Raw genomic sequence first — 26011 nt, forward strand, 5'->3', positions numbered from 1 at the left:
TGTTGTGCAAAAGATGGCAAGCAGAACCATCAAATTTAGGAGTGGAAAACACCAGCTACTTTACCTAGATCATTTTCCTACTGTATAAAAATGTGTATTTTTGTATTTCTATCCAACCTAATTTTCAGAAAGCTAGGAAGTAGGAAATTTGGCACTTTTCTCATCATACACAACTGGATGAAACTTTAGACAACATATAAGAGAGTACTTCTTGGCAATATTTTTTTTCTAATAATCAGCCCATATTTTAATTCCTGAAACAATATCCTAGCTCTATCCTAGCTCTACCTATAAATGTCTGTGCTCTACTAACTCCTCTTTATGAGTGGAATTTGGAGTTTTAGGTTTGTAGTTTATCCATATTATAAAATTATTATTTGGAGAGGCATGTCTGTGGAGATTAAATTGCCAGCTAAGATCACTATTGTCCCATATTAAAAAAAAAAAAAAATTATTTTAATTGAACGTATTCCTATCTATTTTCAGACTGCTACCAATAGTGCATCAACATGATCACAGCTAAAAATTACATAAAGCAATAGAGGACCCATGTTCACTTTCTCTATGTGCCTGCTGGACAAGCCCTACTCAAATACAAAGCCTACTAACAGTGATGACACAATATTTTAATGGACATAGGACATTATTTGCCTCTGGAAAAATTCAGTTTAAGAGTGGTATAATTCACTGGCTCCCCTGGAATTCACTGTTCTCTCAAGGATCCTTCCTCACTTAATGAAGAATCCTCACTTCATCACTAGAAGTCACACAAAAATCAGATTCTGTTTCCCTTTTGAGTAAACAGAATTCAACAAGTAGGTCCTAACCAGTCAGCTATAGAAAAACATAGCTATGTACACTACTTGTCTGCGTCTCATGAACACAGAAGAAGCCAGAAATTTGAATCCTAAAACAAGTCACGCCCCTGCAGCAAGACATCCACAGTCTTGGGATTCCAAGGCCTTTGCACTTTCTATTCAGTGTATGATATCAGCCCTGACAGCCTATTTGTCTCTTTCTGTGGTTTTGGTTTGGTCCCAGACATCATAGCAGTGAGCACAGTCTGAATTCCCTAGGTTTTTTTATGCTGCTCCTAATGATAAATTTGTTCCTGTCTCAGATTGCCAAGATATATTCTCTTCTCCCACAGCCCTGTCTTGAAAGGTTGTTTGGACTATGTGGTTCACAGCCAATGAATTTACGGTAATATAATAACATAGCAAACATCCTTTACAAAAGCACACATGTATATGCTATATATTCTCTCCCTTCTATTATTAGCCAATAGTGCTAATATAGTGCTGAATTTCAACATGCTCCACTTTATTTAATAGTCCATTTACATATATGATCCAAATAGGCAGGTCAGTCTGGAGACCTCCTGCAACCTCACCTACATTCATACCACACCCCCTCTAGACTGGTAAGTTCTTGTCTAGATGGCAGCCCTCAAGGAAGTCAGCTCTTCTAGGACACTTTCTGTGTTTCAGCACTACTCATAAAACAAAAGCATACACAGGGTACCTGGAGAAGAATCCAGAATGGCAAGAAAACCAGTCCTCTCTTCAGTTCATTTCCTGGGCTTTGTTTCTGAAGCGTCAGGCCTAGAGAATCATTGTAGGATCGATAGCTGCTCCAATGAATTGCATAAGTAAAACTGTGGTCATAAGTTTTCACTAAGACCTTAATATTTCACAGCACTTTGCAAGCAAAAAACAAAGAAATTTTGTCTGAATAACTATTACTTTAGGGGATCAGTGTTCCTGTAATGCTATGAAGTTCCTTAACAAAATCGTGCCCTGCCTGGAAGACAATTGCAGTGGCATTCTAAATGTAACAGAGCAACTCTCAAAGTAAAAATCTTATGGAAATTGTTAGGCACTTTTCATAGAATGATACCCAAAATGGGCTATCATACTTTTGCTACTTTCCAGTTTCTAGAAGAGCTATGTACAAAATGCACTAGTGAAGAAGGAATGGAGATTCTGCCTCTACAAATACCATTGCTACATAACTAAATGCTGGAGGCACCTTTAGTGAAAAAAAAACTTAAGCCAAAACTCAAAAGATTAATTATTCCAGCTCAGAGAAATCACTTTTGCTTGTGTCCTACAGTCTCAATCTGTAAAAGAAATACAGTAGGAAGAGAGATCTCACAATACCATGGAATATCTCAGCATTGCAATCAGAAATATTTTACTTCAGAGAAGAATTAGAGCCCAGTATCTAGCTGAAGTGCCAGACCAGAAATCCTACAGGGAGGCAGAAAAAGATAGAGACCCTTGTCCCTTTAGAGTGCAATCTTTCAACAAGCATTTCCTTTTTTCCCTGTTATCCCCATAGATAGATCCCTCTCATAAGTTTCCTAATTTACAGATCTTCCTCCTGCTGACACATTCATCCTCACAACCTGCAGAAACTGAGACTCAGTCAGTCTTGCTTATTCAGCATGTCTGAAAAAAAATTTTCTTTGAAGACTATGGAATTAAATAGCCTCTTGAAATATACTAGCAACAGCAGTCAAAATGTAGCTCTTCTTAATTAACCTAGAGAAAGAAATAAATGTGTTGGGAAAGAATGAGAAAAACAGATGAGTAAAACTCTCTCCAAAGGAAAGTGAGGAATGATTTTAAGAAACTGGCACCACACTTGTGAGTGTTTGAAATCTTATAAAACCTCCTATCACTTCCATCAAAAGTTTCCAAAGCCTTCTAGTGAGAAGAGGTTCTATCTGATGCAAGTACAAGCATGTAACAACCCATGATCTTTCTGTAAACAAGAAAGATGCATCCACATTCATAGACCTGATCCAGTCCTCTTCTGAAAGAATTTTATTTGTTCTATTGAGGACACAGACAGCCAAGGGCCAACAGCCTCCGAATTTAAGGCCTCACTGAAATGCTTAATTGTCCTGTCAGAAAGATAGGGGACATAGTATCTTGGGAGTACATTCATATGTACTGGGAGTACATACAGATTCCAGCCCAGAGGAGTATTTTGCTCTTGGCTATTTAATTCATTCCTGTGGAATTTGTGTCCTCCAGTAAGACTTTTGTTCTGATGACTACTTTTCTCTGATAAATGCTAGGAAGCACAAGGATATACATTGAAGCACTCTAAACCAGTTTAATCCTAAAAGCACAATATGCTTTAGGGGAAATAATGAGAATGGAAATAAGCAAACACACAAAATCTACTACTCGGCTGTAACACAATAGTGCCTGGTTTCTGATGACAGTCAGAGTGCAGAACTAGTCACATTGCTCAACTGCTACTGTACTGAAACAATTAAACACGAGGAAGGAAAAGTCATCTTAATTTGGTTCTCATTGTAGCTAATAAAATTTACATTGCTGTAGTCAAGCACTGAAAAAGCATCAATGATCCTTGCAGTGTCTTGGCTTCTCTTCCGTGTGACGTATCAGCAGAGCTCTGTACTGAGAGATCAGCAGCAATGTCTGTGCTGGTAAATCACATTATTTCAGAGCACATCTCTCAGCAACAGCTCAGCTGCCTTCACTGTCAGACTGTCAGGACAGTCCATAACTCGGCCATGACCTGTGCCAGCCAAGTCTCCCAATTTTCTGACAGGCTTCAGAAGTCACCATGGGTCAGGAACCATTCCCTCCTGGTAATTTGCATGCAGACCCATGATTTGGGGGAATAAAGGAGTATGCAATATGGCCGTGGATTGTCTGTGTCAGCCATGAAAGGGTGAAATCATTTTCTCTGCATATGCAGTTTCCTTCATTTGAGAGAAACATGTGTAGATATATATAGATATATATATATTCCCTGCCCTCAGGGAAGTAGAAAGAAAATCTGATTGTTGGCCTTTAACAGCTACACTCTCTTTGTAAGGTGTTCATGTATTGTACTTATGGAATGACGCAAAACCCTCAACATTTTAGACAGTTTCAACATGCCTACAAAAGCAGGGGAGACATCTCAAACATTTAACTAATGTTAATCAAGCTTCTGATTGTTCCTGTGAAATGCTTAAACACAAGCAAATCAAAATGACAAAAGAGAAGAATAAAAAGGTCAGAAGATGCTTCTCAAGCCTTGTAGCAAACTAATGACAAACAAATGAAAATAACACAGAAAAGCAGATTACCCTTTTGCTCTAACCATGGGTTATAGTTCCATCTAGGAATGTGAGAAACCAAAATTCTTAAACTTTTAGAGGAGTATTTAAGAAACTAATATACTGTAAAATAATGAATCAATGCATCAAGTTGGTTCTGTACTCTCTTGCCTCAAGCAGCTTAGCACAAATAAAATTTGATGCTAATCAGTGCTAGCAGTTTTCACAGAATCTGAAAACCTATTATTTCCTCTGGCTGCAACTAAAAAATTTGGCAAATGTTTCATTATTGATGCTAGCAAAGTGCCTCTTGTACCTATAATTTTATCTTGGTGTTGACCTGGTATTTACCTCTCTTGACCACACACATTTAACCTGGTAATGACAGAAAAATCATGGTTAAGTTAAAAGGGGTTTTCTGCATAATCAAGTGTCTACTGCCATGGAAATATAAAGAGAGATGAACATTTCCTCTATGTAAAACAAGCTCAATTATGAAAAAAAATATAATTACAATAAAGGTATTTTCCAGCTAATAACAAGACAAGATGCTCATGCACTAAACAGATACACACATGTACTAAGCTACAAAAAAGCACTGTAAAATCAAATGGGATGTATTGGTTTATTTTATAGTTAAAAATTATTCAGAAATGTGAATATTAATCTAGAACAAAAGTAAAATAAATATGTTCTTAAGATTAAGACCTATTTCAAAATGTTTTAGTCATCTTCTCCCTACATACAACAATTTTTCTTCACACTTCGCACAAAATTTTCCACATATGTTTTAACCACCAGGAAAAAAAAAGTCGTCCTATTACACATTTCAAATGGTATGCGGTGGAAAATATTGACACATGTAGCAGAACACAGTGAACAGAAAATGGATATATTTTAATCAGTGCAGCACATTTTTTTATCAATGAATGCCAATATTTTGGATAGAATTCTTGAGCCTCTTCTTTACTTCTTTAAAGTACATAATACAGCTTTTCCATTATGGAAAAGGCCTGCAGTCACACATGGAACAGACTGACTCCTGCATCTTCCTAGAGCCTTTGAAGTCTGTAATGCTCATCAGGTGCAAATATTCCTGTAGATATAGAGTCTAGATCAGGATCTGTGTATGCCCCAGGTTACCTCATAAAAATATGTTTGTGGTCTCTGAAATTAGGTGATAAAATGTTATCACATTTTATTTACATCATATTCCTTTCATGAGATGCACTCCATTGCCATAATTTAAATTCAAAGCCCATCATTTATGAAGTTCAGTGAGATAAGCCTCTGTACTATGGTAATGCCCTCATTTCTGTTGTCTGCTGCTCTGTGCAGGTCTAGAACACAAGGCAGCAAAAGTGCCAAATGGCAGCCAAACATAAAAAGACCTATGCAACTAAGCATAAAAATAGCATCATCCAAGTATAGCCCTAGTAGCTGTGCAAAGCTACCAGGCAAAGATATACACTAAAACCCAAAATGAGGCAATGAAACAATCAAAGTGGATAAGCAAAATGCTACAGGAACTAATATATTCACTTCTAGATTTACTGAAAGACACTATCCCTTGAATTTTGGATGGTTGTCATAAAGTTGAAAGTGTTACTCTGTAATGTCATTTGCACTTGTACTTCTATAGAGGTAAACATGTATGAAATGTATAAGGCAAATGTGCATGAAGTGAATATTAGTCCCTTCAGACAGCACCTATTAAAGTGGATTACGGCTCTGCAGCAAAAAGGAAATTTGACCAAAAAGAGGAAATAAGTAATTTAACCTTGGGAGACTGGTGAAATAGAAGGCAAGACAAGGAAAGGCCAGGCAAGGCAAAGTAAGGCAAGGAAGGAACAAAGCTGTCAATGAATATTTTGCTTTATATACATGTACATAAATATATGCATAAAAGCTTGAGATCACAATTCACAAGCATACCGTCCACCCATCTCAATTTGCATGCAAATCATCTTCCCTAGGCTGCTCCTAGTGAGACACCGGCTAGAAGATGTGTGAAGGTGACAGATGGAGTGTACCAAGGAGTGCAGAAATAGCATAGTGGGGTTTAGATGTGAGGACACAAGCAGAAACAAACACCCCCCTTTTTCCAGCAGATTTTAACCATTGACATAAGTTATTCAGACATTAAACAAGTAGAAGATTTTAATACAGGGAACATAACACATGAAGTGAGCTAAGTTACATAGTCTCTTGTTTCCTCCAGGCCAAGTTTGGGGGGCCTGGGAAACAACCCAGATACTCATAAGTGTCACACAAAACAGATATAAGTTCCCATCTAGTCATGCCTAAGCACCCTAAAGGAAAACAGAATTTCTGTAAAACAAATACAGGGATGGATGTAAGAATAATATTTTGACAGATTGAGTCAGTAGGAAGGTTTCCTTTGTGTTAGTGAGAGCTGCTTAACTGAGACAGCCAGTTCCTCAAAAGATCCTACCAGTCTACAGTCTCTTGTCTGTGTTGTCTTTGTGAAGCAACCCACTCCTGATGTTTCCTGATAAAAACAATTTAAAATTATAGCAAAAACTAACAACCTGATGATATTCAAGGAATAACAGGTCCACTTGCACATAATTGTATGCTCCAGTTATTCCTGTATGCCTCTGAAAAGTCTAAAACCATCAGCAGGTGAAATTTAGTCTGTCCAAATTTGTGCCTTAATGTTTTGGACCTACTAAGGGTAAGACCAACAGAAAATCAGCTGTTAAGCAGCAAGGCACCTCAAAATTCACAGAACGAAAAAGGAGAGAGAAGAATTCAAGGCAAGCCATTTGATCAGGAGAAAGGCTATAGATAGGGGTCATTTTCTGTGGTGGCCTCCCTCCCCTCTTCTCATGGAAACACTTAGATAAAAGAATACATTTACTATCAGTTTGTGCTATCCACCAGATCATCAGATAGAACTATTGACCTGTATGTTTTCTGTCATAAAATCAATAAAAGAAAAAAAAATTGCAAGAAAAAGAAAAATAGCAGCATAAAAGTTCAAGCTGCTGAGAGTAGCACTTCTTAGACTATCTTTGCGTATTCACACTGAGAGATATAATATACTTCTCACAATTTCATTACAAATTAAAATTTCGCCAGACAATAATGTTCTCAAAAATATGTAGTCCTGACATTTAGGAACTTCAGAGCAGGTATTAAAGCAATACTGAACTTCAAATTACAGGTTCAGCTTTCTAAATAGTACTGTTAAACAGAAATATGGATGAATCACACTCATCCTGGATAAAATGGAAACAGGCATTTGCATGATGGTGATTGCTGACTTCAATGCAAGAACAGACATTTACCCCAGCTGAGGGTCCTACCTTGACATATACCAAGATACAGTAAACACAAATTCATGCCTGGAGCCCCTATGAGCACAGGCCAAGGTCCAGGTCCTCAGCTACAAAGTTGTGGGAATGCATCAGCTGAGAATTTTAGCCTATGTCTTTGGTCCGAATACAACCCAAACTGGATTATACATTTAAGTTTCTGGAAAATGACCCTCTAATTTCCTAATCCTCTTGACTATAACCATTGTGAGTGGTTTCTACTGTGCTTCTAACCCAGAGCCTTATCCAGAAGCCTTTACTCATGAAGAGATTCACTTTGGAGAGGAAAGTGTAAAAACAGACTTTGCATGCTGGTCCATCATTTTTTTCATTATTAAGAATATTTGTACAGGATCTATATTTAAAACTAAAAGAGATGTCTCCTCCTTTTGCCAGCAGCTGTGTTACATCAATTAAATGGGTAAATAAGATCTTTCCCCAGAGGGGATATCACATGACCCTCTATTGATTAAGACTGCAGTAGAATGTTATTTGCAATCTTATTGCATAATGTAAATCAGGAGGTAGCTGTCAAGGTTTCAGAAGACAAATTGCTGCTATCTTAGACAATTCATAGGCCTCTTTCCTTCTTGCTGCTCTTAATTCACAGTTAATGCATGTCTTACCAGGCTTAGTTTCTTAAATCAGTCTATAGAACCCTATTCAACTCAAAACTGGGTGTAAGTCATCGTCTACATGGCCCTGCATTACAAAGGGTATTAAACTGACCATTCCATCTATCATTATTTCATAAATATGCATTATTTAATAGGATAACACAACTTCAAAAAAGGATGTGAACTGAAAAATAGACACCTCCTGCAACATGCCTGATGATTCCCAGGACAGAAAAAACCTCCCCATCAGGCACAACTCAAGAGGCGTTCTCCATATAGAACATTTTTTAAGGTTTAGCTCAGTTTTGTGTACTTGATTTTCACAAGTAAAACATGGCTAGAACTAGTCCACTACTCTCAAACCTGTGCAGTAACTGCAGCTGAGCATCAGTTTTGAGACTGGAAGGAACACCTGACCACAACCCAGAAGTCACTTTGCTCCTCCACTGAACTGTAAATCCATCATTATTTCCTTTGAGGGAGAGCCAAAAGGAAGGACTAAAATCTCCATTCAAATGACTGAAATGCACTTTGCTGAGAAACCATTAAAAAAAAGGCCAATCTTTCTTTACTACTAATCAATCTCAGTTACAGCAATTAGAAAACAAGTGCAACAGTTTTCAAAATACATAACAGCAATATTAAACATTACCAGAATCTTCTGTACCAAAGTCAAAGAAATGGTCTTTAAGTGGGTTTTGGTGATTGTAAAGTTGTATGAAATAAGGCAAGATTTCTGTATGGATGAAAGGAACAGTGGGGTGGCAGGACAGTAATAGATTCAGACATAAGCTACAATTGTTCTGCACATAGAAAAAAGTGCTCAACTTACCATCATCTGTCTGCCATTACAAAGGATTAAAAATTATATATCTGCTGCCTGATCATTTCCATCCAAGTTTATTGATTAGAATGTGTTAATCTTCCCATCTAACTTAGCAAATTTACAAGTGGCAGGTTTCCTTTTCCATTGCCTAGAATGTCTGAGCTTCATAAAGTATTTGGAAACAAATGCCACTAGAAGTGTTGCCTAAAAATAACCTCTCACAAAGTGATAACAGAGTCTAGAAAAAATATCACCTTGCATGAAATATGGAGGAGGTAAAATTTCAAAAAAATCAAAGATTTTACAGTACATTTCATTTGGCTAGACATGCACATCAGTAGCACTAGATTATTACTGGCGTATCTTTCTATGTAAGGAAATTATCTGGTCCTCAAAAAAATTTATTTGTGTTAAAAATCTTATTTTTAATTCTCCTGGAAATTTGAGAAATTAATCCTAACATAGTCTTGATGAGGATAAATGCTTAACATGGAGCAAATTTGAGTAGTATAAAAGTAAGGATACGAATTTCTAAAGAGTTATAATGTGCACAGATTGCTCAGAACTTTAAGAGAAGCACTTGGTTCCTTAAAATAGGGTCTGCAAACACTGTTTTTAGGTATTTTTCCTCCCTCTGCTTTGAAAGGGCATTTCAGATTTTTCAATGTGAAAATTTCAGATTTTTCAATGTGAAAAGTGTCATTTCAGATTTTTCAATGTGAAAAGTGTCCTTTCTTTTTTGAAGGTATGACAACACAACCACTTATTTCATTGTTCCTGAAATTAAAAAAAAAAAAAAAGAAAATGTTACTTACCTTAAAGAGTCTTAAAATATTTGCGACCATAATGGACACAGAACTTGCTGCAGCACCTATCACACCTGATATCTTGTCTGGTTTAGTGAAAATAGGTGGGTCACCGTTTGCACACTTCACGTCTGAACCATCTTTTTCTATCAATGCTTGCACAAATGTTAGGGACTGCTCCAATGCATAAGTGTCCCTGGAACACGTATCAAGGATACGGACACCTAAGGTGATATTGGCAAGAAGATCAGGGTCTTTATTAATTTGATCAACTGCATACAGCATTGCCTCTAGTCTGTGGATCCCCTTCTCCTTCTTGAGCTCCCCACAAGGCACCCCTCTATCCCCTTTTGCATGAACAGGGAACAGTCCTCCCAAGATGATGTCCCCATCCAGTCGAATGGAGTGGGCATATTCCTGGCCGTGAGTCCTTTGCATCAGAGTGAGTATCCAGTAGAACTTGGCTGTTAACAGGAAGAAACAATGGCAGGAAACCAATCGTTTGCCTTCGTATACCATTTTCTCTGAAGACGTTGTTGCTATCCAGTATCCAGGTTTTCTTCTTGCTAAAGGATGAGGCTGACCATTTGAAGCTGCACTTTCTGGAGGCTACCATCAGTGCCCAATAAGTAATATAGAACCATGCGGTAGGTAGGTAGAAAAAAAGATCTCAGCAGAAGTACATAAAATGTGTTTTACAAAAGATGTCCACTGATGGAATGGGTTGACCAGCTTTTCTGAGGCGGTTTTTCAATTGCTGTTAATTGATGGTGAGGAGTAGGGTAGTATGTCTGGTCCTGATGCTAAAAGGAGGTCAGTAGCTTATGTCCTTGTATTTTGCCCTACAGCTGAGGTACTTCTGAAAAAAAAAATAGAAAATAATTTTAAAAAACAGTGAGAAATACCATTTACTTCAGCAGTTTTATACCTGTTACTCAGTGTATTTACTTTTGAATAGCAGTTACATCACCTAGGTTTTACTTTCAATGTGCTCTAACTTAGCAAATCCTGGCCTTCAGTGAATTTGAACACCTGGCTGCACTGTACTATAAGCCAGGAAATTGATGATGCCAGCAGAGCAAGAGCCGAATCAGGGGAACTAAACTTAGCTTGGTGTTCAGATTCTGAACAGTAATTCATATTTACTTTCATGTTGCATGGCACCCAGAAACAGACCTGATCCATAACACATTCTATTTTCTGTTTTGCTGCATTATTCTGTTCAACTTTATTATTCTGCTCCAGCCTACAGAAGTGCAATAACCACTTACACTCTCACTCCTGGAGAGGGCTCATTTATGACAATGGAGTAATCAGGGCGCCTGAATTTAAGTACACCCTTCATCCAATGCAGTACAAGCACATTCAATTCATTTGGATGTTAGACTGATTATTTCTCCAATGGAATTCACTTTGAGGGGGTTCTAACTATATATCTAAATCTCCTTCAAGATAATGTCTAACTAAATTATTTTTATGAAAAGGTAGCTGATTTCTCAAGTAAAAAGAGCACAACATGTTATGTTAGGAAACCAGCTAAACATCCAACGTTTGACTTGAGCTGAGATTTAACATTAACAAGGTCTATTTTCTCTATTCTCTGCTTGCATTTGGACCACATTAAATAGGAACAATGTTGTGACATTTGGAGGGATCCCACTGATTTTAACAAGATGGGGATTTCAGCCCACATATCTAAACACCTGACTGACTGTTATAAATATCTCCAAATTGCCCACACTTTAATTCTCAAGTGAAGGCATTTATTTATTTCAACTCTTAACAAAATTATACGTGCCTGAATAAAATTTTAAACCTCTGAGGAGAAGAAAGGGAGAAGTAATTTTACCTGATACTAGATAGGTACACTGTGGGCAATTGCATCTGAACCAGTCTCTTAATACATCTGTTACAGGCTTTGGAGAGCAGTGGACATCCTAGGGTACAATTTACCTTATCCTTTTTTTTACAAAAATTTTACTTACTATGAAATTGATCACACTGAACAAGTGCCTATATCACTGCCTGTACAAAAAATTCAGGCATCAGGCTCATCTGTAAATATCTACTTTTTCCTTAGTGATCTGACTGGTTACTACCAAAAATATGGTCACACATGGAAGACAAGTACAGACAAAACCACAAAAATTTTATATATCATGTGGCAACAAAACTCAAAATTCACTTTGATAATGCTTTAAATTGATAATCCTCATCTTACACTAATTTTGTTACATTATTTCTTTCCATGATAACACTAAGCTCACAGAAGTTGAAGTAGTCTTCAAATGATGGCTATTTGAAGACCTGAGAAAAAGATTCACAATGGAAAGCCTTTTACTGAATGTGAAACTATCTCACTGTGATCTGGTATTAGAACCAGTTGAAAATGAAACATTTGATAGGTATGAATAAAATTGTTGCAATTGAGAACAGCACAGAGGACTTTGCATGCCTCTTGACATTTCGTTTTGCTTGAATTTGGCTCAGGGTTCAATCCAAGCCGTACAAAATCTGTGCTGTTTTATGTGATAATCCCATCACCCTCCCTTGGCTCTTTTTAGGCATACAGGTTACAAAGCTGCCTGGGCTTCAGCCCAGTGAGCCAAACTCAGAGTCATTCACAAACTGAACAACTTGACTCACACTACAGTGCAATTTGATCCAGGCCCATGGGATATTTCTCATATGGTCCACACTATAGAGAAAAGCTTGAACTACTAACTAGACACAATTACCTGTTGTTTTGATTGCCATAGTAGGGAAAAAGAAAAAAAAAAAAAAAAAAAAAAAAACCAAAAAACAAAAAAAAAAAAAAAACAGTTACGGGTTAAAAATAGTAATGAGTAGACCTAAAATAGGTATGGAGGCAATTTGCTTTATGGTTCCACAATGAACTCAGTAGTCCATGCATGTATATATAAACCAGGCAGGGAGAAATTCACTAAGGCAATAAAAGATAGGACTGCTCTTATTTAACACTACATGGAGAACAAGAAAGCACCACCGACAAAGGAAAAATATTCCTGAAGGAAAGAAACACTACTTTTTCCCCTTTCTCAGCCGCAGGTTAATTCCTTACAGCCAAAGAATGCCCAGAAATTAAAGCAAATGTCAGTCTTCATGCAACAAATACTGATGAATTCAGCTATTGCAATCTAAATTCTAACAACAATAAAGCTACAGTGAGCCCAAGATCATCAGTCTAATACTTTATCTGGAACTGACTGAAAATCAAATGAATTGGCAATTAGCATTTTTCAACATTATAGCCTTCATAAGCATTAATTGCTTTGTCTCATCTTGCATGGTTTCCTGAAAAGTATGTTTCTTAGCTGCAAGTGTCCACTGCTTGTCTATAAAACAGAAATAAAATGTTTAAGTGTTCTTTTTAAAAATTTAAGACCTTTTAGTCTTTTTTTAATGTTACCTAAGAAATAAAAGCTTCTATTATACTGCCTAATTTATTCATGGCACACTGCTTTTTATATATTGATTAACATTACCTTTTACAGAACATTTTAAGTCTGTGTAGCTAAGCAGAAAGCATATGATGTAAATTAATTCCATTTTTATCAATGAATTTTAGTAAAAAAGCACAGGCCTCTGGGCTATAAAGCCTGAATGAACTTTTCTTATGTGCAGAGATTTCATTTGAAGTAAAATGCTGTCCTTTTCCAAATGACCATAAAAGTTTGAATTAATGCAATATATTCTTGATTTATCAGGTTCCCCACTGTAGTAGCTGGTGTTCACTAGAAACTTGAGTTCAGAGAAGAAATTCATAATTTCCTCTGCACAGCCCAAGAGTAGGTGCACCACAAAGCATCTCTTCCAGTCACCTTGTAATACATGCTTCTCTTGGGTTTATTTCATTAAAAATATCTCGCATTATCAGAACATATTGCTATTTTTAAAGTCAGTATTTCAGCACAAACCTCCACTTGTTCTGCTAGAATATATATTTATTTTTAAACCTAAGGAGGCGGAGTACTGCAAGACAGAGGAGATGGAAACTTCTGCATGTAGTGTCTGGTTCTGAAATTACTTCCTTCATAAAATCATTCAGCTTTATCCGATATTTGGTACTCAAGGTTGTGTATTTTTGTACCACACTTCCAGAACCAGTGCATCAGAATGAACCCAGACCAGTCGTTACTCCAACCACAGACTCACAGCACTAAAAGACAGGCTCATTATGGAACCTCTTTATGTTAATGAAAAGGTCTAAATAATGGGTTGAGTGACAGATAAATACTTAAATAAATATAAGAAATGTTTCTATTTTGTTAACAAGGTTCCTGAAAGAGCACCTTCAGCTGGCACTGAAGTTTTTGCTGAAAACATATAGAAAGATTCAATATGTTCATCAGGAATACAGTTTTAAGAAAACTCACAATTACAGATAGAAGCAGGAGCAAGGAGTACTCTCTGTAGCATAGGCAGGATGGACATTTTACAGCTGACATTGTTAGACAGACCTACGTGAACCCTTTACTGAGCGACAAAATAAGCCATCAAGTGAGGGGAAAAAATACCTCAGAAAAAATGTTTAAAATTTTGTTTGAGCCAAAAAAACTAATCTGTTATTGTATTTAAAGCATGGTTGGAATTGCATCAAGATAAAATAAAGCAAATATTCTGTGACTTAGGATACGAGAAGTTCTAGAGTGAAAACCCATTCACAAAATACCAGACTGTCCAGTCAATACAAAACTGATCTGGTTTTACTGAATGAAAACAAAACACTGGCAAATTCCATTATTAAGTTCTGAGGAGGAAAAAAACCCAAATTTGATTATTATGATGTTTTACTACTGACACCTCTGAACTATGAAAGAATTCTCTTGTTAACATTCATTTCAGTGTTCAAAAAAGTCGCTTCTTTCTCCTGTACAGCATACCACAACAAGCAAATAGCTGAATTTCCACAGAGAACAGGTAAAGAGTTGCCACCTGCACACAGTAGCCCGACACATATAGAAGATTAATGGGTTTTGCTGACAACAAAAGGGAATTTGGAAAACCTTTGGCCTTGACATCGCAACTCCTAGCTTGCAAGAGAATTTTTCACTGATGTAAGTAGTCTTATCTACCTCGGCTCCTCTGTAATGGTTTGCTGTGCCCCTGCCACAGAGGTAACCTTTACACAATAATCAGGACTTCAAGGCGAATCACTCTCAGCATCTCGTTTACAGGAACTATTTCTTCCCTGTGTAGTCTGATGTCTACCTTCAGCCTAATCAGCCCCTTTTCAAATACCCCAGAGTACCTGCCTTCACTTCCTACCCTGCAAATATCCATTTATGAAACAAGATACCCTGTGAAAATCCAACACAGGTCCTTCTGCTGGGGTGAGACTAAGAGGAGCCTACAAATTTTAAAAAGGAAACTACATTGAGTATTTTCCTCTGCCCTTGGTTGGACTTAAAACTTAATGAACCCCATCAGTATTACCACCTTCAGAAAAAGGTTTCACCTCTGGTCTAGCAAATGATGATCAAGATTTTCCCAGGCACCCTAGGAGAGCTTTCTCTGTTGTTTCTGCTTTCATTTGACCCTCTTCCCACCAGACTCCCGCTCCCCAGTCCGCACAGCTGTGTTCAGAGCAGGCGCGGCTGGTGCAGTCCGGTGATCTGCAAGAACGGCTTTGCCCCCCGAAACACAGCCGCACGCCGAAATTGTCCCGGGTCACCTGGCAGGAAAGTCCCCCACTGTGTCCACTCTCGACCCCGACGAGCGGGCGAGTCCCTCGGGCGAGTTCCCCGGGCAAGCATCGCTCCGCATCCCGCTCTCCATAACCCGCTCTCCGTATCCGGCGTATGGCGCGCCCGTGCGTTCCGCACAGCACTCCGAACAGCGCTCCAGGAACCGCACCCGCGCCCTCCGCACAGCACACCGCAGCTAACTCCGCGGACCCTGCACCGCATCCCGCGCACTCGGCACCCCCCGCGCCCAGCACCGCCCGGCACCCCGCGCCCCCCGCGCAGCACTCCGCACCGCACGCCGCTCTCTGCCCCTCCGCCCCTCTCCGCCTGCCGCCGGCGCACACCGGCGGGAGCCAACAGCCTGCCACGCACCGGCTTTCCGCGAGGCTCCTCCGTGCTTTCCCGGCTCTTCGCGGGCTCGGCACCTTTCCCGGCCCGGGGAAGGGCTACCGCAGCCAGGCCGGCCCCGCCCAGCGGAGGGGCCCGGGGAGCGCCCCCGGGCTGGGCGAGCCGGCTCTCCCCGAGCGACTCCGCGACCATCGCCCATCACCGCTGCGCTTCTCCCTTGAAGGGAGCCCCCTATTGTTCTCCACTTTACTTAGCCGAGCGATTTATTATTTTTTGTCTCTTCCCAGGCTCATCCGTACCCCAGCTAGCGTGTGCTGTGGAGGGATTCCGGCACAGCCTGGTCGCGGCTCTCCTCGCAGCCTCGCTCCTTCCAGCGAGCGGCCGTAGGACGGGTTTGAGCTGCTTCCCGCCGCGACCTTGCAGCCGAGGCGGCCCGTGGGCGGGAGACGGAGGGCACATACGGATTTCCCGGCTGAAGCCAGGGCTCCGCCGGTCACCTCCGAGCCCTGGTCCTCGGCCGGGAGTGCTGCACCTCCGTCAGCGGCGATGCAGAAACAAGCGTCGCCTTTTATTTCCAGCCGCCGGTGATTCCTTCCTCTCCTTGCATCAACTAGTCAGCTTTAATGAGCTTCTGCTCCCACCTCGATGCAAACCTAAGTCTCTTTTAATGAATCCCTGGTCCCAGAGGTCCGAAGCTTGCAAACTCCAAAATGCCAATGCCGGATTTCCATGCACTTTGGGTCACTGATTGATTTTTACTACTTGAGTTGTGTTGTACGGTTTTTGTGTTTGGTTTTCTTATTTCTCTGGTTTTTGTTGCTGTTGCTTGGCTTGTTTGGTCTGGGGTTTTTAACCGTGTCATACGTTCACCTGCCAACACTTTGCATTCCTGAAATCAGCACATGCCAGCGCTGGGGGTGCTGCTCCACACCGAGGACAGTTAAGCCCTTGCCTCGTGCCGGTGCAGCCTCTCGCCTTCTTCCTCGGGGGAAGAAGCTCCCGGAGCTCGGCGGGGATCCTCCTGCCCCTTTCCTCCCCAAGGACGCGGGGGTGTCCTCGGCGGAACCAAGGAAGCTGAGCCCACCCAGCAAGGTATGGGCGGGCGGCCGGCACCTCGCCCGACCCTGGGCCCGGAGAATTTGGCGGCGGCGGGCAGGGCTGGCCCGTGCCCCCGGAGTGGCGGAAGCCCCCTCTTCCCTCCTGGCCAGCGAAACGTGAACAAGGTGGCGGGGAGCGCGGGGGAACCCCTGTCCCCCCCTCCCCCTGGGGGTGGGAGAAGACCCGGCTAAGACGGCCGGGGGGACACCTCACTGGTCGGGAGCTCCGAGGTTCTCCCTTTTTGCTCGCTGCTGTGACGGCACCGTGTCCGAGATCCCTTTCGTTAGATCTGATTGGGGGAGGATATCGGCAATAAAAATGATAAATAATTAACGAAAAAAAAAAAAAAAATAAAAGCTCCCGGCGCTACGAAACAGGCGGAGAGGATTGCCCGGGATTCCCCAGCCCAAAAATCTTAACTGAGGCAAAACGCTCATTTGCCTTCTCCTCTCTGCTTAAAATAAGAACTAAAGACGACACACAGATACACAAATACCTTGATCGAAAAGAGTTGCATATCCATGTTACTGTGGAGGTCCCTGGAATTATACTCGGTGTCGATCGGGAATGGCATGAGGTAATTTCTGTACAAGCCTCGTCTCAGACAGCTTCCCTCAGCAGCGTCAGCTTAATATGCGAGAGCTCAGCCTGGGACAGGTATCCAGGAAAGCGGTTTCAGTCGTGCTGTTTAACACTCGCCAACAGCCAAGCCGAACCTGCTCCACTGACTCCTTCCTCACTTCTCCTCTCCTCCCCTAAAAAAACAACAACAACAGAAAAAAATCCACAAGGTAACTTTTTGGGGTCAGTGGCTCAGCGCCCGTGACTATACCAACCCTCCGCTGCCTTGCCGCTCAGTCGCAGCGGCGGACACACGCCGTTCACAGCCAAGCAAAAAAACACCCCAGCCCCCGGCCCAGCCCCCCGCGCCGGCGGAGCGGTCCGCGCCAGGAGCCCACGGCTCGGAGTCCCCGGGCGTCGGCGGGAGCGGCACGACGCTGCCTGCGCTTACCGCGGCTCTGGCGGGACGGGCACGGCATGGAACCGTGGGGCACGGCACGGAACGCCTCAGCGCGGCGGGGAGCGGCGGGGCACGGCTCGGCTCGGCTCGGTGGGGCGGGCTGTAGCCACACTTGTAGCTGTTCTTGGTGCTGAAGGAGGCGACGCTCCGCGGCAGGACAGGGCACGGCACGGCACGGCACGGCGCGGCTCCACGTGAATCCCCAGCTGGTCGCGGGCTGCGGCTCCGGGCCCGCCCGCCCGCCGTCGGCACCGCCCTCCCCGGCACACCCGCTCCGCCCGGGGCGCGGTGCCGGCAAACGCGTGCCGCGGGATTTCTGAGCCGAGGAAGCCAGTAAAGGCTGAGGCTGTGGGGGAGCGGGAGCGAGGAGGGGGACAAAGAGGGGGTCACCGGCGCGGGCCGGGTCTGTTTGATGAGGTCTCCCCCAGGGTGCGGAGCTTCCATCTCCATCCCGCCTTCCGCGGGCGGCGGAGTCGCGTCCCCTGCCACAGGATCGATGACACAGGATAAGATTCCCGACGCTCCTTGTCCCGTCCCCGGGTTTGGCTCGCAGCTCGGATCCCGGGTGGCGGAGTTCCCCTTTATCCCCCGACACCAGGGAGGTTTCGGCAGCGCGGAGCCAGGGCCATCCCGGAGGCTGAGGGACACAGGCGGGAGCGCCTCGCCGGAAGGCTCTGGAAGTTTGCTGCGCTCCTAAACGCTCTGCCCACCACACGACCGTCGCACAGGGATGCCCCACGCCGGGAGCGCCCGGGCCGGCCCCGCGGAGCCGCGGGAGCGCAGCCCCGGCGGGGCCGCAGCGCCCGCCCGGGAGCGCCCGCTCAGCCTCGGTGAGAAGGTTCCACCTCCAGGGCGCTGCCCGCAACTGCACCCGCGGCGCCGGCGCCGCACGGCTCGGCAGCAGGACGGGGCTCCAAACCCCAGGGGCACGATAGCCCCGTCAGGCTCCTGACATCAACCAGATCTTTTCCATCTTCCTATTTCACGCTAGTCTGAACTACTTTCCTTAAAAGGAACATTTTTCTTTGCTTCGCTCAGGGCTGTCTCACTTACTTAGAACATCATTGCTGGAAGGAGGAATTCCAAGAATGCTTAAATATGTCCAACCAGTGCTTCCATGATTATCTTTGTTGTGTGTTACTGCTTGTGTTTATGTTAAAGGTCTGCCCCAGGCAAACCACGGGACTCAGACAATGCTCGATGAGTCGTTCAAGCCTGTAACTTCTCTTATGGAAAGGGTCTTTTACAATTGCAAAATGGCACTGGGAAAACAGCCAGGTCTTAGGCAGGATATATTATCTCATGTTTGCACTTATTTTTTTCTCAAAATATTCCATGACAGAAGATGGAGGAGATGTGGTATCAATGATCTATCTCAGAAATCAGGAATATAGTCATATGGGTGACTCAATGTCTTGATGTTCAACTGTGAGCAAAATTCCATTCCAGATATCCTCCCTTACTCCCATCAGGAAAATTAGCTATGCATGAATTATCATCAGTGTTGGATAGACCAATTTCCAACTGCATTTATACTTTGCTTCTCCAGCAGCTTAACAGAAAGTTCAGCAAAGCAAAACCAAGTGACATCCTGAGGGCACAGGTGATGCCTGAACTCTTGTGTGAATCTTGCAGCTGCAGAAACACACTGAGGTCAAAAGATTAGGATACAGAAATCTCCAATGTGCTTCCAGCTTGGCCACCAACATGAATGTAACCTGGTGTCTTCCCCTATTTCTTCTAGCCACATCTTTTCTCCAGGACCATTTTGAGGGCATGGAGGGTGTATCTTTTAGTGAGTACCACAATGACTTTTTTGGTGGGAATATGATAAATAAATGAATAACTGAAGTTTGCTGTGTTTTAACTAAATGCAAACAGAGAAAATTAATTGGAGGGAAGATAATAAGAAGCTTCACATGGCCATTCTGTGAGGATAGGTGACACAGGTGAGAGGCAAAACACATCCATGATTCTCTGAGCAGGATTCATTCTGATTCAAACCCAAGAGTAGCTAATGTTAGTTTGTACACAAGGCTAATGTCAGGGCTGGTGACAGCTACTACCTGCACAAGTAACTTGGAAGACAAGAAATCCAGTTCTGGAGACCAAGCTGTCATAAAGGAGATCTTAATTTTTTTTTTTTTTTAATTTGTGAACTCCTGACCGTCACAGGCAGCATCTGACACATAATGAGACTGGCAGGGCCATGCTAAAATGGATCATAGAGACATGGCCTGAGAGGCTGCAGGTTTAACCACTGCCTGCAATAAATGCTTACTGTAAACATCTCTTTAGAGCCGAGCAAAACCAAATGCATCAGTCAATCTCTGTGCCTCTTTTACACAGAAGATGTTGAACTTCTGTGTATCTAAGCAGTGATTTCGGCAAAGTAACTCATGTTCCAATGGCCCTCTTCCATAACTGCAATCACCAGTACAGTTTTCAATAACATTCAAATGGACCTGATTTTTTTTTTTTTTTAATTTGAAATGGTGTGAAGTAAGATGCTCTGAGTTTTGGATGAGGTTTTTGTTGCTACTTAGCTGAGAAATGTGACTTTCTGAGTTATTCAAACATGGGAATTAAGCCCACAAAGGCAATAAAACCTCTTGAATAATCACTGTTCAGCAAGAGCCTGCTGATTAATAGCCATTAAAGAATACAGAACCACAAAGTCACTGACTTCCATTAAAGTGATAGTGCATACTACTGGGTTCTGAGTTACAAGGTGCTATAGAAAAAGCGTGTTTGAATTTTTCAAGAAACATAATCATTAAAGAAAAGAACTTGAAACTTGGGTGCTTTGTGTGCACTTCTTTAAGAATAATATTTTTTTATAAATTGTATTATGTAGAGAAAAAAGAAAAGGTGGAGAAAAGGCATTCCACATCAGTAACTATGGCAGAAAGCATTATCTGGAGGCCAAAGAAAGTGTGCAACCATCTGTTAATAGAATGTACCTTTAGAAGGCCCCAACTGTGGCTTGTTTCAAATAAACATTTCAGCAATGAGAAGGAGATGTAAAAGCTTAAAATTTAAAAAGAAAGATAGCCATCATGTAGGAAAGGCAGCCTGGTTTCCAGGCAAGATATTTTCAGAATCAGAATATTCGCAGTTTCTAATTTCCAAATCTGTCTAACAAACTCCAATATGCTAGAAGATTTTAGCAGCTGGAAACCATTGTTCTGCTGGAAGGAGCAGCACATGAACATTATTTGGTAAATGGGTTTTTGAAACCTTTGAAACAGCAGGGACACTAAGTCCCACCAAAGCCAAACTATGAAGCAGAGTACAGCAGGTCTGGTGGCAGTAACCAAAGTCAGCATATCCCAGAGATTGCTAGACAAGTCACAATGGCAAGTCTGAGGTCAAGCCAGGAAGTCAATCTGGGAGATCAGAATCTTCATTAGAGGGGTACATGGCAAGGCACAAGCATTGCTGACACAGCTCCAGGAAGGGCAAAGAATGAATATCAGAGCTTTAAAAAGCTCTGGGGAGCCCAAAGGAGATTTCTTAAAGCTTTCTCACAAAGCTCTCCTCAGCAGCCTCACCTAGGGTCACCATTGCCTTTTGTCTGAGTTGCCTTGACCACTGGCTGCCAAAGCCATGGGGGCAGAGTAAGGCTCTTGGCCCCCATTTATATACTGGTCAAAGTCTTGTGCCATATTCTCTTATATTTCCTTTTTTTTTGCACAGAGCTAGAGGATGACAGTGACACATCTCTCCCAAACATGTCCTAACATTTGACAGATTTTCTTAATGCACAGTATAAGAATTTGCATCTCAATGTGATTGAAATGTGAAGGAGACAGATCTGGAAGTCAAAAATGGTGGACACATACTACATTTAAGTGAAGGATACAGTATATTTATTAATCAAATACAGTGTTTCCAAAATAGAAGTGGATGATGAGCGTGCAAAATACTCTCCCACACCAGCCAGAACACTGAAGTCAGCAGAGAGGTTTGTGAAACAAAACATTTGCTAAAGAGAAGAGACTTGATGCTAATTAACTAAAAATTACAACACCCCCAAAGGGAGTTATCAATTATTACAATGTTATAACAGTGTAAGGGCACTGTCTAAACAAGCATGTCCTCTAGTATAATGACTGTATGGTTTTATATTGATAAAGTGTCTATAGAGGTACTAAGTTCAGCTGCTTCTAAACCCCTAGTCTTTCATTTTGTCCTTCTGTAAAGGAAAAATTAAATCATGTTTAAGAGTGCCTTTCACTCTAAGCCACTTTACAAAAACTGGTAAAAAGCTATATATAGTGATTACTTCACTAGCCTTTGAAATGCTGACATCTTTGAGGTGAGGTACAAAAAAGGTTTATAAATCAGAAAGCCTTTACACATTACTTTTTCAACATGTGAGTCATAACCTTTCCTCTTAAAAGACAGCAGATGGATACAGGTATTTTACATAGCTGTAAAAAAAAAAAAATGTATTTATATACCCTTCCAAATAAGTTATTTGCATACAATGTCATTTGCCAAAAGGCAAGTGGAGCTGATCAGGCTCTGCCTTGTTCCTGCCACCTTGTCTACTTTTGGCAAAATCCTCTCAGTTAGCAATGTATGGAAATAGCTAATCTTCAACTTTGGTATTCCTATCATTTTTGTGGACAGCAGAATCAGGCAGAAGACTGTTTTTTAAACTAAGTGTACAAAATCCCGTGTACTCTCTAGATTTAAAAAAAAGCACTCAAAGCTTGTTATAAAGTAAACTTTGATTCTGCTTTTAATACTGCCTATTAGACAACCAGAAAACAAACCATTAATCCATTGTCTAGAATTCAAGGCATTATTTTGCACAACCATTTCTTTTCATGGCTTATTGCAGAAGCAGCAGAATTGTAGTTCTAGGAATCATCAAAATCATGAATGAAGACTCACTTGAAGCAAAAAAATACTTTTTTGAAATGTGATTGTAAGTTTAAATGTTGCAAGACCCACCCTCATGTAGCAGGGAGCAGGGAGAGCATTTTTGATGAGGCTCTGAGAATTCCCCTAAAACCACAGCTTCCATACAGTGTCCACACAGGCAGCAGACAAATACCCAGCCCAGCACTTGGCCTGAAGTTATTCTCTGAGTGGATGTGTAAATTCACAAGGTTGATGTTGGGTACATTATGGTGTCACTTCGGGTGCCCAGATCCATCAGAATAAGCACATGAGCATGCCCTATTAGCCAATTCTTCTTGAAACTGTTCCGTAAGAATCATGTAAATGTGGTTTTGGGTTCTCAGAGGTGACTTTTCTTGGGCAAAATACACAGGTCTTCAGGAGAGGTTCCCAAACATCTAAGATGTAAACTCCTGTATTTAAAACATTCCTCTAGGCTCCCTGTGTAAAAGAAAAATTGGGAAATAGCCCCTTTCCAGGCAGTGAGTCACCTGATATTAGCATAGATGTCTAAATAGAACATATAGCTCATGCCTCAGAAGTGTCTTTTTCTCTCCATGAACTAGAAAGAGTCTAAACAACTGGCTCAGATGTAAATGTCTGCAGTGTAGATGATCAAAGTGAGGTGAGGTATATCCACCACTGGAGCATGGGAAGGTGCAGACAGTCAGGCTCAGGGTCTGAGAGCACACACCACCAGCTATGGCTAGTTTCTCATTGTGCCTGTTCTGGTGATAGCTAATGCTCCAGCATTAATGAGTCCTTCCTCTACCCTTCCCACAGTGAGTTACAGACAAATAGTCAAAATGATCTTAAGAAGTCAATCAACCCTGTGCCAAGTATTTAAAAGTGGAAAATACTTAGCAAAGATTGTATTTATTAAGAAGTTACATTTCTATAGGGAAACAATTCTGCATTTTTTTTCCCCTAAAACTTAATTGGTACAAAATCAAGCAATCATTTTAATTAATTGCCTGTGAAAAAAATCAGGGTTAAGGTTTTGCTGACTTTTACATGAACAAGATGCAGTTAAGCTGCTGCTCAAGATTCACAGACTATGACTTTTTACATCCCTATGGTACTTTGTGGGGGGAGTTCATGTTAACATGAACTCTTCATCATGAGCACACTTTTAAAGTAAACCTTGCAGTTGTCCCTTCTTATGATGTGCTTTGGTTAATGTAACAGAGCAGTCTAAGGGCTCATGGACTGGATTCCTCTCAAGGAAAAACAGAAGCTGAAGCTGCACTCCATGACAGCACCCAAAGTGTTACAATCGCTGGCAGACCAAGCTGGACCTAATTTGAGGTGATCCACATGTGATGTGGACATCAACTCATCAGCACCAAATATTTTGCTCTGTAGGCCTGTGCTGGCCCATGTGACTTGTTAAGATAAATATAGCCCATGCCAAATTGAGGTTACAGTCTTAAAAACTGTCCCAGTATTGCCCCGAGGGCCAGAGCTGAAAGACTGCACTGACACTCTAAGAGAGCTAGACCTTATAACTAATTAAAGGCTAGCATGATGCATGGCATGTTTCACGGGGAAGTTTCACACTTCATTTAATAGTTACCAGCTGTAAAAAATGTACACAGTTTGATCTTGTGCTTATAAAGTGAAGATAGAACTTTTTAAATAGACTGGACGATCAGAAAACGTGCGTAACCATATTCGCTGTAAGTTCTGTACAACTGAAGCAAACTCCCTATCAATGTTGTTGGGAGGAAGATTTAAGTGTACAGTGACACAACATTCATCCATGTTCTGCTCTGCATCTCTAGTTTGGGAATTACATTCATTTGTCAATGATCAGGTCATCTTAATAAAACCCTTCATTGTTTAAACTGTAAGTAAAGTGCAAAACAATGAGTGGTAGTAGTTCAATCAAGAAAGACCCGTTGTAACGTACTCTTATGATAGTGGCATTTTCTTGTATTAAAAAAATAACCTAGGACATCTAAAAGCCATTTAGTCATGTCATTGGTAATAAGATTAATTATTTATTTTTCTGTGCTTCATTGCTTAACTCTGACCTGAAGACAAGTAACCACTAATGGCATAATTAGGTGAGTATTTTACCAGACACTGATGATGCTTCCACAGCAGAAGCATTTCCAGTTCTTAAATGCTACCTCATTGGTCTTGTTGGGCAACTCAGAAATGGCATAGAGCTGTTTAAGTGTGAAATACAACTACTACATCAAATACACTTGTAAACCTTGACGAAAAAAATTTTTCATTAATGTATTTATTAACATATTATTTAATACATTACTGTATTTATTAATGTCTCTAGCTGCTTCTCCCATATTGCCTTGTGTTTCCCATCAACATTAACTTTCAGTGCCCACAAAGTGTTATTACAAAAATATGTGTGCTCATTACCCAGTAAAACAGGGCAAAAAGCTTTTTTTTTGAGGAAAAAGCTTTTGAACTCAAACTGAAGCCCTTTCCCTCAGTAGAAGAATTAATTCAAGTACCCAGCCAAGAGCTTTCAAGAAATAAAACATTCTTCTGGCAACATAGTTTCTCTGTATTTGGACTGAGGATTGTGGTGGTTTGTTGTTTTACGATTGTTTTCTGTTAATGAGTTTAAAATTGTTTGTCCCATGTACCCTGTTCTGTCCCTCTAATGGTTTAGCCCTAAGTTGTTTACTCCAAGATTTTCCTGCCAAGTGCCTGTCAGTCCCTATGTCAGTCTCCCCAGTCCCTCCTTTGTACCTCCCTTGCTTCCTTATAAGTCCCTGTCAATCCCCAGTTCACTGCCCCCTACCCCTGCCTGTCAAGTAGAACACACCCTGTTTGTTCTGGAAAGTTCCCTGTCTGTTGCCCTTTCCCCAGCACACCATTGGACTGTTTAGCCTGCTCCCTCCCCTGTGCTGCCTTCATTGGATTACGCCGGTTGTGTTCTCCTCCCCCAGTGCTTCCCCACTGGATGTGAGTTGTTTCCACCCCTCGTACCCTCCCCTCTTTAAAATGTGCTGCCCCCTGCATTCCTGCGCTTACTTGTTCCTGAACTCTCTTTGGGATTAAAGTACTGTGGAATTCATATTAGTGGTCCCTTCCTATTTCTTTGCCTCAGACCTTCGTTCCTGCTTTGGAGCTGTGCCACCCACACCACAGCCAGCCACAGGGAGCAGTAACTTCCTGTGAGCACTGCCACCCTGGAGGTCTCAGAAGAGATTTGGGGGCAGCCCTTTCTGTTGTGCCCTCTGGCCATAGGGAGCATGCTAGCTGAGAGA

General features: G+C 41.7%; 2 protein-coding genes across 6 annotated transcripts in view; both read right to left on the reverse strand.

Moving 5' to 3' along the window:
* GRM8 (glutamate metabotropic receptor 8) overlaps window positions 1–10209 on the reverse strand; it is a 301344-nt gene extending 291135 nt beyond the window's left edge. For both annotated transcript variants that reach the window (XM_053977511.1, XM_053977512.1), the window contains exon 1: window positions 9687–10209. In XM_053977511.1, the coding sequence (XP_053833486.1) occupies window positions 9687–10196 (510 nt within the window). In that variant the 5' untranslated portion in view covers window positions 10197–10209. The remainder of the gene's footprint in view (window positions 1–9686) is intronic.
* Window positions 10210–10457: 248 nt separating this feature from the next.
* ZNF800 (zinc finger protein 800) overlaps window positions 10458–26011 on the reverse strand; it is a 53056-nt gene continuing 37502 nt past the window's right edge. For 2 of the 4 annotated variants that reach the window (XM_053977515.1, XM_053977513.1), the window contains exon 7: window positions 10493–10536. In XM_053977515.1, the coding sequence (XP_053833490.1) occupies window positions 10500–10536 (37 nt within the window). In that variant the 3' untranslated portion in view covers window positions 10493–10499. Of the gene's footprint in view, window positions 10537–21772; window positions 21841–26011 lie in introns of those variants that run through there. The other 2 variants (XM_053977519.1, XM_053977516.1) reach the window with 2 other exon arrangements.

Source organism: Vidua macroura, chromosome 5 (genome assembly GCF_024509145.1).
Source record: "Vidua macroura isolate BioBank_ID:100142 chromosome 5, ASM2450914v1, whole genome shotgun sequence".
NCBI lineage: Eukaryota > Metazoa > Chordata > Aves > Passeriformes > Viduidae > Vidua > Vidua macroura.